Source organism: Paroedura picta, chromosome 1 (assembly GCF_049243985.1).
Source record: "Paroedura picta isolate Pp20150507F chromosome 1, Ppicta_v3.0, whole genome shotgun sequence".
Taxonomy (NCBI): Eukaryota; Metazoa; Chordata; class Lepidosauria; order Squamata; family Gekkonidae; genus Paroedura; species Paroedura picta.
The window spans coordinates 140,480,305-140,497,300 of record NC_135369.1 but is presented as its reverse complement, the minus strand read 5'-3'; the positions used below and the strand labels follow the sequence as shown (position 1 = coordinate 140,497,300).

Sequence of the window (16,996 nt, the reverse complement as noted above, 5' to 3'; positions counted from 1 at the left end):
GGAGGAAAATAGGGTCACTCTCTTTCTGACACGGCAAGTAACCCACTAGTTGAAGAGGAATGATATAAAGGGCACTGAGTAGGTGATGAACTCCTAATTCAGAGGCCAACTGTACAGAATGAGTTCTGGATTGTATCGCCAGTAATAAATGGCCTGAACCTGAATCTAATGTGGGTCAACATTTTGTGGCTATAAAAGGACAAAGAAGCTCTGAACAGGAAAGGCAAAAGTAAAGTACAATATAATTGACACATAAAATGCTCAGATATGGTCAGATAGAGGGGAAATTGTTCCAAAACCATGGGAGAGACACAGTATTAATTAGATTGCTGTTCTGTATTGTATTATTTTTGTGTCATTTTTTAAAAAGCTGTCCTGTGTGATTTCAGAATATCTATCTTGCCCATTCACAGCTCCACTCACCAGATTTATGTATCCAAAGATTTGGCTGACTTTCCTATTAGAATATATGAAATAACTTCTAAATTGTAGCTCTGAAGAATCAGTGTCGTACTTAAGTTTAGATCTTCATGTTTAAATGTCCAGAAATCACTCAGAATAATGCTAAGTTTGTTCTTAGCTTCATAATGTCTGGAAAATATTTGAATATTTAAAATTTGTACAAATCACAAGAGCCTCATGTTGCTACTAAAATGCTAATGGAAATATTATTTATAAATCTTAAAATTATTTTAAAAGATTGTTGCGCACAAACTGTAGCTATGCATGACAGTGGAATAACCATGCTGAGAAGGGTTGCCAAACCCTTTCCCCTTTCCCCAGGCATTATTGCCTGCTGCTACTCTCAGCAGTGCTGTTGGATTTTTTTCAAAAGATCAGCCTCATTTACTCACCAGAAGTTGATGAGGGTGGCTCTAGAGTTTCCACTGATTCTTAGCGCTACCTCTGACCCTTTATCAACTTCCAGTGACTAAAGAATAATGAATAATGGTGTTATTTTAATCTATGTCATGATGCTGTGCCCACCCCCCACACACACACAATCCTCCTGCTGGATTGATTGATTGATTGATTGATTGATTGATTGATTGATTGATTGATTTAAAACACTCAAGGCAGGTTACAGTAGAAATACAACAACTGTTATGAAACATACAAGATGGTTTAAAATCTCAATTAGGACTGCCAATAAATAAGAACTAAGGGGCAGTCAGGAGGGCCTTTCCCTATGATCCTAATTCTTGGGGAGGAATATATCCTTGTCCTAAGCTGTGCTTTAAAGAACAAAACCAGCACTTTGAATTTGGCTCAGGGATGGATCAGTGCCTAGTGTAATTGCTGTAATATCAGAGTCACATGCCCCTGAACACAGCCCTTGACCCCCTGTCTAATCACAGCATTCTGCACTAGCTGCAGCTTCAAGGGTAGTCCCAAGGCACCTCCTGGTAACCCTATCCTGAGACCAAGTAAGGATTTCTATTATCTGTAGTTTTATGTCATTAGGTATGTAAAGCCTGTATTCTCGGCTGTATAATACTTTTAGACTTTGTTTCTCTTGGATATTTGCATAAATATTAAACCTGGAGAGGTATTAATGGGAATCATTAGAGGTGTCACAAGCCTTACTGGTATGAATGGGTGTTATATGGCTGTGGCATTTGTTCAGATGTCGTTTGGTATTAAATAACACTGCTCAATTCATTTCTCTTCTCCCTCTCCCCACACACACACACACACACCCCGGCACAGAGGGATAGAATATTGGGGAACTTGCCAAATGCATAACGCCTAGCTGAGTTTCTACTTCTTTTCAGCTTGTTGGCACAATAGTCAACATGTCTAGAGGCACAAGCCCTTGGCTCTGAACTGTAGGCCCTGGTTCTTGGCACGTAGCTCATAGCCCGCGGTTTGTGACAGTTAGCCAATTAGTGTGTGTGTGTGTATATATGTTCTTTGAGGTTTCAAGTTAAATTATTTTTTCCAATTTGATTTGTTTTGGACATTTCTGTAAACGGTTTTGCATCTGATAGAAAAACAGCTCAGAAATGTCTTAAATAAAACAATGGGTTGCCATTTTGTCTAAACAGATTGTCGCGGTTTGACCATTTTGTCAGATTGGATGGAATTGCATGTTATGATTTGCTCTAAGAGAAAGTAACTTGCATGCAAACCCATGGCCTGTTCATGTCTTAGCAAACCGTGGTTTGGTATTACATCTGAACCTGCTATGTCTTCAGAGTCAAGAGATGCTGTTGGATCTCTTGTTCATCCTCTGGTGGCCCATCTGCAGGGTGTGTTACAAATATTTCAGTACATTTTTATAGGGGGGCGGGTTGTTCTGTTTAAACATTGAAAAGATTAATCTTACAAATATTTTATTCAGTTTCAGGTACAAGATTCCATATCCCATACCCTTGTGATGTTGGGTAAATGCAACACATTAAGGAACTGTACAATATCCTTGCTCTTCAGAGAAGTCAATCGATTTGCACATGAGTCGCAGCATACCAATGAGGTAATGTGTGAGATTTTATGCTGTCATGACAGTTTAAGTGTTATGGATTTCACCTTGACAGTAGAAAGCTATCATTTCTGAAGTTTTAATATCATTGAAATAGTCTTCAGTGTATGTTGTATGTTGCCTTTTACTCGTAATTTCAAAGTATGTTCCAGTGTTTCACAGCTCCTTCTGCTTCCTTCCTTCCTTCCGTCTTCTGTTAATGCCTGCCCACATGTGGGATTACCCTGTTTCCAAACATGGCTGGCTGCCCTCACAGTCTGTAAAAGTGAATTCTGCATCTGCACAAATGATGCATGTTTATTTATTTGTATTTATTTATTTAAAATATTCCTAAGCTGTCTTTCTCTCTTGCAGAACTCAAGGTGGTTTACAATATAAATACCTACATTGCTGTGCACAGGATTGAACCCTGTATTGTGTTTATAAAAGATGGCAAAGTTGTGAATTTGGAAATCTTTTGTAGTGGATTTTGGCTGGTTTAAAAAACAATCACACCTGTAGAAAATGCCATACCGGTTTGGTGCCTGTTAAATTGAAGGACAGCAGGTTTGGGGGAATGTCATTGAAAGTTTCAAAGCTTTACTTCCACCGTTCTATTTTCCTTGTTGAAAGCATGTATTCTAGGAGCTCTAACAGTGGGAAGGTGTTGTACACTGCAATACTATGCAGAATTATACATCTAATTGATTTCCGTGGGCTTAAGATGGAGGTAAGTCTTGCACTGTAAGTGTCTCTGAGTGTTCCATCATTGACCTTCAAGTGGCAATTCCTGAATAATTTCTAAGGACTTTCATAACTGTTCCTCAAATTAGATGTTTAATTGGGGAGTTTAGCTAGTGAGAAGGGTAACAACAGGATCTCCACCAGTGAATATCAGGATTATTCCATTGTAGAAACTCTGGAATAAAATGTAAGAAAGTCTGGAATAAAATGTAAGCAGTTTTTATTAGGAAAGAATGACAAAGTAACTTACGAACTTGCACACCAAAACAAATTAAACACACACACACAAATTTAAACTAAGGAAAGCAGAGTTGAATGGGAATAGGTTGAGGAAGTAGGAGAAGCTATAGTTATCCGTTGGGACATGGAGAAATCTGTGGAAGAAACAACCAGTGTCCCTGGAAAGAAGGTATAGCCTACAAGCACATAGGGGGGTGTATATTGGATCCAAGAACACACAGAGAGAAGATTAAGACAGGCCTAGAGAACCCACAGGGACAGATGGGTGCTGGTTTTAGGAAATCTGTATTCTTGGGCTAAAGTTGGTTGCTGTAGGACTTAAAACAATGCAGTTGAGGTGATTACATGTGTATAATCAAGAAGCTGGAAGGCATATGATGATATTGTCCAGTTTGACATAAAGTCTTGTGCAAAACTGAGATTGCCCTGGGCAGATCCTTAATGAATCTCCTAAGCAAAGAAACAAAAACTCTGATTTTGTTACCTGAATGAACGTAAAGCATAAGTGGTTTCTTAATGACTTCAAGATTGTAGGACAGGATGCTGTTTAGCTGTGGCAGTCTTAGTGATTACCTAATTGCGTTTTGGCGGTAAAAGGGGAAGGAAAGGTTTGAGGGCTGATGGGATTAGTAACATCTTGCAGATATGCATTACAGCCATTCTAACATTTTAATTGTGTTATTCTCTTCAGTAATTTCTGCATGTGCCTTCTGGTCCTCTCAGTCCACTTTCTCTACCTGTTGCTGATGACTTGTGACAACTGGTCACCTTGTTCCACTTACGCCTTACAACTTAAAAAAAATCTTTATGGTTGTCTTCATCTATGAATTTCATTACTTTTGTGAAAAATAGAAATGAAATAGAATCAGTGTGCACTCCAAGATAATAATACCTTGACCACTTGAAAATACCTTGCCTGTTATGGAATTTATATAGGAGGAATTTCATTTTGGGTTTTGGTTTTCACTTAAAGAGCGTCTTATTTGAAATACAATATAAGTCACAGCCGTTGTTTGAACCGTGTTTGCCAAAAACTAGTTTGGCTGTAGATGACTTCTACAGATTGCAAGAAAAAGCTACAAACCAATGTAGCTTACCAGTTAGCATAGGAAGATGATAAATGGTTCTTACAGCTTCATTTTTCATATAAAGGCACAATTTCATCTCATTCCCACAAAAAGAGAGGGATTAGGAATAGTCCTGTGCAGCCAAGAAGTGGATGTTGGCTTTTATGCTTTCATAAAATGGCTAAATTGAGGATGACACTTAATCAGAAAGCTTAGGTACTTTCTCTAGTAACAAAAGAAGGAATTGAATGGATTTTATGAAGAGAAGATTTCTCTCTTTTCATGATTGCAGACTATATTCATGGCAATAGAACTACATGACTCTATTCATGGCTATAGAACAGTAGGTTGTAGGGATGCCACTTTCCATTCCAGAGTGCTAAGGCTTTCCCTAGTGTTTATTGGATTTTTATCTTATATAGGGTGCACCTTCAGGTCTCTTTTCATAGCATGATATCCCATATGCTGGCAACATACAGAAGGCAAAGAAAAGCTGTACTGTCATTCAGTCCAATGCAGCAGTAGAGGAGTGAAGAGAAACACATTAGCAATTGCATCTAACTTTGCTGTACTTGCTACTTGGTTCAAACTGACATAGTACTTCAGTGCTTACTTTGCTGAGCTTACCTCCCCCAAGCTTTCTAATATTCTGTTTATTCATACCTTCTTCTTAACGTCAGTGTAATGCTGAGCGTGTGGGTTGTCTATATGGAGGGTGGGTTTTCCCCACACCATAGCAAATGCAAACAAATTCCAGGGGACATTCTGTACCTGATTTAAAAAGTTAGAGTCTTACCCTTTGCAAATGCCATAATTTTGGTGTTTTGCATGATGTCATTAACATCCAGCGTTACATCTGCGAAAATGGAGCTACAAGCTCCATTTTAAAGTGCTTGCATGGGAAACCGCGAAACCGAATTGCCCCTGCCATGTAGTGCTAGCAGGATGGAGCAGCCAGCAAGACACTCGCACAAGACACGTGCATTACCAAAGTAGCTGAAGTAGCAAAATTTCCAGCTCAGTCCGCCCTTGAGCCCGCCTCCCTCTCTCTTAACCCGAAATGGGGCTTTCTTTTTTAAAAACTGCCTGGAACAACTGCCTGGAGCTCAGGCAGAGCACAAAATAAACTTTTCCCCACCACTTTGCCGATAAATCATGCCTCCTCCCCTCCAAATTGCCTCTCCTCCATTTTTTTTTGTTAAGCTTCAAGGCTCAGGATTGCAAGAGGGACTGCAGTGAAAGGAGCCCTATGCATCCATGAATAAAAGTATATGTGTTTAAAACAATAATTCTCTCTCTTTTTTAAAGTGAGCATCGTGGTCCCTTTAAAAGAGGGAGAAAGGTAATTGGCCACCTGTCTTGATTGACAGGCGGAAGAGAGGAGTGTGTCTAGCACATTCCGCTCTTCCGCCATTTCAAGCAGGCATACGAAATGCCAGGATGCGTGAGACAACAGCAGAGGAGCCAGCAGGTGAAGAATTCTGGGAGGCACAGGTTTTTTAGCGTTACACCATTGCGCTGGCGTAAGGCTTTTTCCCCCCTGCAGAATGGCCCTAGGGTTTGTAGCCCTTTGCTGATAATTCAGAATGCCTAAGGTTCTGGAACATTACTACATTGCCACAGCCTAGAAATGCAAGATATCCTTAGTTTAGTGTCGGTTCTATGGATTAATCAATGCATGCGGGCCATTCCACACAGCAGCAGCCATGGCAGGCTGCTGCTGGTGCAGTGGTGCAGAGCAGAAGGCTCCACAGTTTACTGTGTCTCCATGGGGGAAACATTTCAGTACCAGAGCTGTGTTCTGCTGCAATGTGTTCCCCAGAGCAGTGGTCCCCAACTCGCGCGCCGTGGCCCGGCACCGGGCTGCGAAGGCCTCGGTACCGGGCCGTGGCTCCTTCTTCCCTCCCCCCCCGAAGCGAGAAGCTCGCCAAGCTGCGAGCAAATTGGCCACCAAAGCAAATCGGCCGATTAGCTCGCGGCCTGGCAAGCTTCTCACTTTGGGAGGGGAGGGAAGAGAAGCTTGCCGAGCCGCAAGCTAATCGGCCGCTTTAGCGGCCGATTTGCTCACAGCCCGGAGGGGTCGGGAGGGGAAGCCGCGGCCGCCGGCATGGCGGCGGCACAAACGCGCATTCGCGGACTGCCGCAAACGCGCGTTTGCGCCCCTGCCATATTCATCCTCCAGCCATATTCGGCCATATTCATCCTCCAGCACTTCTAGTGGATAGAAGGCTGTTTTTTTCCAGCAGCATGGTGTGATGCGTGGCATTATCTTTTTGTTGTTTTCTCTCTCTTTTTTTGTATAACAAATGGCAAAGGAAAGGGAGGAATTTAACCCAAGGAACCAAAAGGTTAAAGAAGTCAGAATAAAAGGGTCGAACAGTTCTGTGTATAAACTTGAAGCATAAATATTACTAAATATACAAAAATAGTTACTAGTGACTCCAGACTGCATCTAAAAATAATTTGACCAGGAGAGAGAGGCATACAATTGAACTATTATTAAAGGGAATTGCAACTACCTGACCATGGCATCAAGTAATCAGGCCTCTGATTTATATCTCTTAGGAGGTCACAGATAGTGATTATAAAACAATCTCGCCTTAGCCTAAGTTTAAGGAATAACTGTATTGTTGTAATGCCTGGAGCCACTCTGCAACAATATTGTATGACTACTGAGGAAGGGCAACTGGCCAAAATGCATTTTGTCAAGGTCAATAATGGACTCTGAGATTAACAATTCACAATTTTATTCTGAATTGAAGCTATTACTTGGACCTATAAATGTATATTTGGCAATGTTTATACTTCAAGTTTATGTATAGAACTATGGGGGGGGGGGTCTGTATTCTGATTCCCTTAACGTTTTGGTTCTTAATTCACTTATCTCTTTTTGGCAGCAGGATATTACCAAAGCAATGTCTTCTTCAAGGAGATTTATTTCTTCAAGTGGTTCAACCTTGATAAACTGTGTAAAAAGAAAAGCTCTCCCACCAGGACCCATGCAGGGCACAAGTCCAACTGTGCAGCTGTGAAGCAATCCAGGAAACAAAAAATGTGCATAAAGCATCATCATTTAGTACTATTCAGTGAGCATCTAGTTACACCTTTGAGAGCCAGTGATTCCCCACTCCTCTACATGCAATCAGCTGGGTGACCTTGGGCTAGACATGAGCTGTTCTCATAGAGCAGTCCTCTTAGAGCTCTCTCAACCCCACCTACCCCACAGGGTGTCTGTTGTGGGGAGAGGAAGGGAAGGCAATTGTAAGCCGCTTTGAGACTCCTTCCATCTGCCACAAACGATATGGATGCTCTTTGTGCCTCTCTTGCAAAAGAGAAAGAGGCAGCCTATCTGAAACTTTGAAACTAGCTTTTAATGTTAATAATTTTAAATGAATTTTTAAATTGATTTTATATGATTTTATGTAATTTATAACTGTTGTGAGCTGCCCTACGCCCTCTGGAAAAGGAGGCATACAAGTGGATGGCTAAATAAATAATGTACAGGGAGCCCTGACACTGACACCTTTGGACACTCCAGCATCTATTATGTTTCCTGAGTCAGGATTAATCCTGCTCTGATGTCTTTTACCCTTTTTCAAAATTGCAGACATGCCCATAGACTCATCCAGGTTGCAGACTCTAATCTAGCCCCTGTTTCTATGTGATTTCTTCTTATAAAATGTACAATACTCTGCCTGGCATCAAATGCTGTGTTGCGAATTTTGTAAAGAAATCGTTTATACAGTAGAGTGGAACTGAAAGCCTGGCAGAAGAGCTCCGTCTTGCAGGCCCCGTGGAATGATGACAGTTCCCGCAGGGCCCGCAGCTCTTCCGGAAGCTCATTCCCCCAGGCTGGGGCCAGGACCGAAAAGGCCCTGGCCCTGGTCGAGGCCAGGCGAGCTTCCTTGGGACTGGGAATGACCAATAGGTTAGCCCCCGCAGAGCATAAGGCCCTGTGGCGATAGGCGGTTCCTCATATACGTGTGCCTTAACAAGTCCATTTGTTGTAACTGGAAGGGCCCCTGTGTAGTTACATTAGAAGAGACGTTTCCTAACAGTTTTGAACTCTGTAAAGCTGAGATTTTATAAACCATTCCCTAAATGTATTCTCCACAGTTGTTTTAAGTTGTTTGATGTGAAATCATGGAATAATTAAATGCAGCTAGAAGCACAGTTGATGTGTTTCATGTTGAATTGACATTTGCAAACAGGGATCTATCTTTTACCTTTAGGGTGACTGTCACATTTAGACTTGAACCCATGCCAGAAAAGCACAAATCGGTTTCTGGTACACACTTAATCTGTCCAACTGTGATAGGCCGCTCCAAGCAATCTATTTAAGCCATCAAAGTTTTAAGCTCTTATTGAGCAAAGACAGGACTCGGTCTGATTTTTTTAGCTCCATTTTTTTACGCTATACCATACCAGATGACTTACTGCATACATCAGCCAATATTTCCTATTTACGTGATTGGGTGTTCAATGCTGACTCACTGATTGACCACTCTTCAATTCAGCTATCACAATCAGCCTCATGGTATAAAACAATTAAAAAAGACCATTCTAGAGCATCATATTGGTAAATATAACAACACGTAATCTTAGAATGGCCCTAACATCTTTGCTGTTTGAAATGATGCCATCAGCCATGCTCTCTGGGCGATATCTCCGAATACCCACAGCCCAACGCCTGTGTATATGTGGAAATCCATTCGTGGAGGACCTGCCCCACTATGTTTTGGCTTGTCCCCTGTACTCCGAACCCAGGGGCAAATTCCTTGCCAAGTTATTACCAAACTCACACCCTATTTCTGATTTTAACAAAGTCACCTATCTGTTGTCAGATGTCAACCCCTATATCCCATATAGGGTGGCACTTATTGCTCTGGCTGCCAGAAAGATCCGAGCTAATGCATTTTTACAGGAGCCTCCACCTTGATACACCATTTTATCCCTTTTATTGTAACTTAGTAGTCCATGTTTACAATTTTAGGTACACAATATTGGAGAAATATTGTTTTATTTATTTATATTTGTGCCATATTGTTTTAATTGTGTTTTGTAATGGCCTTTGGCTACATACAATAAAGGGTATCGTATCGTATCGTATCCAAGCAATCTGATTGGTTAGCTTCAGCTGCGCTGAGAAAGCCTTGAGAAAACTGCATGCTGAGGATTTGACTTAATTGAGTACTAACAGTCAGATTTCTTCCTTGACTGGAGAAAGTGAACTTTAGCTGAGAGGAGTTTAACACTGACAGAGAACTGTGGGCAAATTGGCAAAGAAGTTTGGGAAACATAGATTCTCATTTAGGCCTAGGAAAGGGGATAGTTTTTCTAGAGAGAGAAGAAAATTCCCTACCAGTTAAATAGGGAATTAGCTTTCAAGAGTGCAGAGATACCTCATCTTATGTGGTTTGAAACTGCATTTAGAGATCTTCAGAGTCAGTTAAAAATTCAATATGAGTACTGGTTGGGAACTGGAAAGAGTGTAAGGGGCTTCAGAAAAGTGTTAGAGATTACTCAAAACAAGTGTACTTTAGAGTTTGGGAAAAACACTAGAAGAAAAGGTTCTCCATGTAGAGAATTGTTACTGTGAAAAGCTTAAGAATGAGAGTTTGTGCATTTATTATTATTATTATTATTATTATTATTATTATTATTATTATTATTATTTAGATTTATTTTTCACCACTCCCCGTAGGCGGTTCACAATAGTCTTGTCCCCATTAAAATACCCATTAAAAGACTTTAAAAACAATCCCAATATGGCGGAAGCTCTCATTATTCCTATCCCCTGCTATCAGAGCGGCAGGGAGGGTGAGGAGGAGATCAAACTTACTAGGTCCAGGGGGGGGGGGGAATGCTGGCACTCATTCGCTGACCCCGGCCTCAACCAGAAACCTGGCGGAAGAGCTCCGTCTTGCAGGCCCTGCGGAAAGCTGGTAAATCCTGCAGGGCCCGCAGCTCACCCGGGAGCTCGTTCCACTAGGTAGGGGCCATGACCAAAAAGGCCCTGGCCCTGGTCGAGGCCAGGCGTGCTTCTCTAGGGCCAGGAACAATCAGGACATTCTCCCCCGCTGAGCGTAAAGCCCTGCAGGGGATATAGGGCGGTAGGCAGGTATGTGGGTCCCAACCTGCGTATAGCCTTAAAGGTCAAAACCAGAACCTTGAACCTGATCCGGGCAGCAATTGGCAACCAATGCAGCTGCCTCAGCACAGGCTGGATATGGGCCCTCCAAGGTGTACCAGTGAGGACCCGAGCAGCTTCCGGATCAGAGACAAGGGTAGGCCAGCGTAGAGCGAGTTACAGAAATCTATTCTGGAGGTGACTGTCGCATGGATCACTGTAGCCAAGTGGTCAGGGGACAGGTAGGGCACTAGTATTTTATTATTCTTTAATTTCAAAATGCCTCAAATGCCATTAAGCTATGGAAGTTAAAGTGAGCTCCTGATTCTCTCTTCAGGTTTCTAGGCTGCACCAACAGCCAAATTATCATACTGCCAAAAGGGTTCTTCAGCAAAGAACTGAAGCTGCAGAAAAGAAACAGGAGAGTGGAGGGAAAATTTTGCCTTTGAGAGAGGGAAGTGGGTGGGGGCCATCATAGGGCCAAAACATGCAAAGAGAGGGGTACTTAAGCATTCAGTTGTACTAAAATATGGTAACAATTTTTGACACTTTGTAGTAAATTGCAGACTCCAAACCACAATTTAGTTAACTTTCTTAGACATTTTTGGAGGTTATAGAAAATAAATTTTCAAGATGAATTTCATTGCTGAATTTATTAGCAGTTATTTTTGTAGCTCTGGGATGCAAGACTAATTGTTTTGAAGACTTTTACATTCACAATATATTAATCATTCTGAAATGTAAGTAATTATAACACAGGATGCCTGCTGATGTTGCAGTTATGGTTCTTTTTCACACAGAACTTTTAACTTGTACATTAATAAATGCTAAATATTACTATTCTCAATTGATGACTTGGTCTTAAATCTGGAATATAACATTTTCTTTAAGAATAAATGAGAAAAATCATCCTAAATCCAGCTTAGTGTAGTGGTAAGAAGCACGGACTTCTAATCTGGCAAACCTGGTTTGATTCCGTGCTCCCCCACATGCAGCTAGTTGGGTGACCTTGAGCTTGCCATGGCGCTGATAAAGCTGTTCTGACTGAGCAGTGATATCAGGGCTCTCTCAGCCTCACCCACCTCACAGGGTGTCTGTTGTGGGGAGAGGAAAGGGAAGGCGACTGTAAGCCTCTTTGAGACTCCTTCGGGTAGAGAAAACCAGCATATAAGAACCAAATCTTCTTTAAATACAACCACTTATTTAAATACCACTACCACTATTAAAACAAAGATCATGGCATCCGGCCCTCTCAATTCCTGGCAAATAGAAGGGGAAGAAATGGAGATAGTGACAGATTTTATTTTCCTGGGCTCCAAGATCACTGCAGATGGGGACTGCAGCAAAGAAATTATAAGACGCTTGCTCCTGGGGAGGAAAGCTATGGCAAATCTAGACAGCATCCTAAAAAGCAGAGACATCACCCTGCCAACAAAAGTGCGTTTAGTCAAGGCTATGGTCTTCCCAGTTGCAATGTATGGCTGCGAGAGTTGGACCATAAGGAAGGCCGAGCATCAAAGAATTGAGGCTTTTGAACTCTGGTGCTGGAGAAGACTCTTGCGAGTCCCTTGGACTGCAAGGCGAACAAACCGGTCAGTCCTAGAGGAGATCAGCCCTGACTGCTCTTTAGAAGGCCAGATCCTGAAGATGAAACTCAAATATTTCGGCCACCTCATGAGAAGGAAGGACTCCCTGGAGAAGAGCCTAATGCTGGGAGCGATCGAGGGCAAAAGAAGAAGGGGACGACAGAGAATGAGGTGGCTGGATGGAGTCACTGAAGCAGTAGGTGCAAACTTAAATGGACTCCGGGGAATGGTAGAGGACAGGAAGGCCTGGAGGATCATTGTCCCTGGGGTTACGATGGGTCGGACACGACTTCGCACATAACAACAACAACCACTATTAAGGAAATATTATTTGGTATTATTCACTGTTCATAATTAAAACAAAATGGTTAAAACACAGATTAGCTATATTTCAGTGTGTTCTAATACTAAAAAATAACTCAGGTGATTAAGTTAAAAGCAATAACATGTACTGGTAACTGAAAACATTAAGCAATATGTAGAAGAAATGGAAAACACTGATCCAGTAGAATAGCCAGTGGCATCTGTCATACTGAAGGGGAAAAAATCAAGTACTAGAATACATTAACTTTTGAATCTTTTTTCTGTGTGTTTTATGTGCTCAACACTAAATGTAATAATAATCTTTACTTACCGGTTTTTGCGCCTTCACACTGGACACTGTTTACTGGGAACATATCTCACATAAACCCAAGGAAGGAAATAGTAACTCATTCCTATTTACTACAACAGACAATTTTAGTTAGCCCTTTGCATCTAAACCTCTAAGCCAAGGTACCGAATTGACTGACAACCTGTGCAAAGAGGCCCTACAGACTATTTTTCCCATCCAAAACTGGCAGCAGGAAGCATTTGTCAGGATCTGTATGTTTGCCAGCTTTCTGCCATAGTAATTTGGTATTGTTATTTGTTGGGTATCAGTATGATATCAATAGCCACCTGTCAGTGCCTGCTATCATTGTATTGTCAACTGTGAATGGGTGAGAGGGGGCCCTTCCGCCTGTCAGGCCTGGGAAAGTTTAACTGAGTGAAACTGTCTATTGCTTTGCATCTGCTGAATATCTTGTGTAGCCTAATTGCTAATGGTATAGACCAGGGGTAGTCAAACTGCGGCCCTCCAGATGTCCATGACTACAATTCCCATGAGCCCCTGCCTGCGAATGCTGGCAGGGGCTCATGGGAACTGTAGTCCATGGACATCTGGAGGGCCGCAGTTTGACTACCTCTGGTATAGACTGTGTGGAACCATGGGAGAGGGAGCATGGACATTATCAGTGAGGCTGGTCTTGGGGCAGCCTTTCCAGAATAATGTAATGTGTACCTGGGTACAGGACTAATTTACACACTTTTCCTAATTGGAGAATTTCTCTGCATGTCTAAAGTGGGTTTTGGGGAGTTATATTGATCAGTGTATAGCTGTTTCAGCAAGAATAATCATGAGCTTCATATTGCTAACTCAGTAAACTGCCTTTGCTGCTAATGTCAAGTCTGTTCCTTGAGAAAGCTGACCGAGCTCTGACAGGGTTCTTTGGTCATTTGCTCCCCATCACCATTACAGGTCAGAAAAACAGCATAGGGGTATGCAGAAGCCCCTCCTTCCCCATGCTGCAATCATCCCAACTAGGCATGTGAACAGGAAACAAATTCAGACCATTTCAGATTAAACCAGGCAGAATCCAAATCACCAGAATCACCCTTCACTGGTTTGGATTCGGCCAAATCTGAAAAGTATCGGGAGGGTTCTGAGCACATCCCTCTCTTCCCCCTCCCTCAGAAAGTTCATCTCCACTGCCTGAGAAGGCTGGGGGGCGGGGGGGGGGGAGGCATTTACAGATCACACCAAGTAGCTGTTCATGACACACCAGCTGCATGGCACATTCCCTCCCCCCCCCACACACACCTTCCCAGGCAGCACCTGAGAAGACTGAGGGTTAGAATGCATTTAAAAGGCACACCAAGCAGCTGATCTGTCATGTTCAGATGCTTGGCATGCCCCTTAAATTGCTCTCCCCAACTTCTCAGCCAACGGACAGCTGTTTGGCATGTTCTGCCCCCCCCCCCCCCGACCTTACTGTTAAACTGACTGAATTGTAGCCAAATCGGCAAATCATAATTTGGCTGGTTTAAAGTACAGGGATGGGCAATTCAGTTCAGATAGGCCTGAAACATACCCGAATCAGCATTGATTTGGGTACGTTTCAGTTTATCCAAACGGAATTGTTGATCCGTAATCTCAACCACAATTGGGCTCCTGCAGTGCTGATATAAGGAGTTCCTCAGTGTGAACTCACTGCTCCAGAATCCCAGCATGTCCCCAATGTAGATTCAGGAACACCTTGACTTGTTTGGACCTAAATCTTCTGTTATACCTTGGTGCCTTTCATAACTAAATTGCATAGGGGTAGGCAGTCCCTCAGGGACAAAGCTGCCTTAATAGTGTGGTTTTCTTTGTTAAAATAATGAAGCTCACTGTCCCATCCTGTCACTATTAAATCATTTTGGCTTTATTCAGCTTTGGAATCTTTTGGGAAGGTGTAGAGCTATCCTTTCTTTTTAAAAAAAACAACACTTTGTCAGAATGGCACTGAAGCATGTTTAGTAACAAAACTGTCTAAAGATTTTATTGACAAAGAGAGAAGGGATTTTTGGAATTGAGGAATCAGTTTTGTTTATACAAATTAGTAATCATAGCTTCTAGTTCTTAATTACAGCCTTTTCATATGTTCTTAGGCTTTTCTTTCAGATGTTAGAGTCAAGTGGATAGCTGTGTTGGTCTGAAGTAGCACAACAAAATTTGAGTCCAGTGGCACCTTTAAGACCAACAAAGATTTATTCAAGGTGTGAGCTTTCATGTGCATGCACACTTCCTCAGACAATGGAACAGGGATCATAAGATCCTTTCTCCTTATATCTGTATTCTTATGACCCCAGTCTATCTACTCCCATCAGCTGTGGCCAGCCAATCACAAGGCTCAGAACAATCTGTAGCCCTGGTTCATTATACCTAGTGAGGATTTTTAACTCTTCACTCATTGCTGCTGTTTCAGCACTCAGAACCTCATTTTCTAAGTGCTGTCCATCACATCAGACCTTGCCTGGATGATAGTAAAGAGTTTGTTAAATACCACGTGTATATCTGAAATTTATTTTCTGCATTGATGATGAATTGTTTATGTACTGTTCTCTGGCATTTTCTGTAGTTTTATAATTTTGATAAGAATAAAATTAAGTCAGCCATACCTTCTTAATGGGTTTGAATTATTCGGTCTTCCTTTAAGAGTTTTTGTACACATTTTTTCTGTCATTCAGGAAAAATACAGTGGGGTATGCTGTATTGATGTATGGTTTATAATATCTTTTTCCTTCAGTATGCATGTGATGTCATTCAAATAATCAGGTTGAAAGAGTTCTTACTTATATACCCAACGAATAGAAAAATCATTTTAAATCATGTCATATTAAACTGTTTTACTGTAAACATTCCATTTTTGGCTTAAAATGGCTACTAGTGGAGTCCCATAGTGGTGACTAAAGAAAGGCGTTCTGACTCGCAAAAGCTTACTCTCCAAAATTCTTATTGGTCTCTAAGGTGCTACTTGTACCTAGCCATTCTACTGTAGACCAACATGTCTACCCTCTGAAACTAGCTTGAATTAAAATTCTAAGTCATAATAAACTGTGACTGGTAATGCCAATGTATAATTAGGAAAGAGAGCCTGACAATTTATACATATTTAGTCATTAGGTATGCTGTCATTTTCAAGTTAATTATGGGACAAAACTACTTTTTGTAAGCACTGAATTAATTCTAGGTAAATAAACTCCCAGTATCTCTTTAAAATTTTTGCTAACCTGTTTGCATGTTCTTAGCAGTCCCTGACTATCTTGCACAGTCCATGTTGTAGTCCATGACTATCTTATCCATTCTGTAAGACAGCCATGGACTACAGCATAGATTCTGTAGAAACAAATATTATGTAAAAACAACCTTGTTAACAAACTCTCTTACTGTGCCTGTTCATGTACCATGTTGTATGACAGAACAACAGCAAACACTGCCTGTGGATTGCTTGTGAGATGTGACAGGTTGAGGTTTATTATTTTTAATTCTGCACTAAGTTGGATGTCTGTGAAAAAATTAATTCATCAACCCAAGTCCAGTTCCAGATTCCAGAAATCGCCAAGTAAAACCATGTTTGTGGCAGAAGTGAGTGTTTCATAATTTGTTGTTGTTGTTAGGTGCGAAGTCGTGTCCGACCCATCGCGAACCCATGGACAATGATCCTCCAGGCCTTCTTGTCCTCTACCATTACCCGGAGTCCATTTAAGTTCTCACCAACTGCTTCAGTGACTCCATCCAGCCACCTCATTCTCTGTTGTCCCCTTCTTCTTTTGACCCTCAATTGCTCCCAGTATTAGGCTCTTCTCCAGGGAGTCCTTCCTTCTCATGAGGTGGCCAAAGTATTTGAGTTTCATCTTCAGGATCTGGCCTTCTAAAGAGCAGTCAGGGCTGATCTCCTCTTTCATAATTTCAGAATTACCAGACTTTGAACCCCAGGTCTCAGAAAACAAAAGAAACTTTTAAAATATGTACCAATATTAAGCACATTGTTGGTCCTTGTGGGTTATTTTTCAACCCCTACATAACACATATTTGACGGGTAGGGTTTGTGTTTTTGTGAAAGCTCACATTGCCTGTTTTATATTACATAAGGGGATTGTTATGTTATATCATACTTTGCAGAAAGAAAACTTCTATTTATTTTGG

General features: G+C 41.5%; 1 protein-coding gene across 2 annotated transcripts in view; it reads left to right on the top strand.

Annotated features, from left to right (window-relative positions):
• MEI4 (meiotic double-stranded break formation protein 4) overlaps positions 1 to 16,996 on the top strand; it is a 145,403-nt gene that overhangs the window by 116,004 nt on the left and 12,403 nt on the right. For both annotated transcript variants that reach the window (XM_077306299.1, XM_077306289.1), the window contains exon 4: positions 2,345 to 2,476. In XM_077306299.1, coding sequence (XP_077162414.1) covers positions 2,345 to 2,476 — 132 coding nt within the window. The remainder of the gene's footprint in view (positions 1 to 2,344; positions 2,477 to 16,996) is intronic.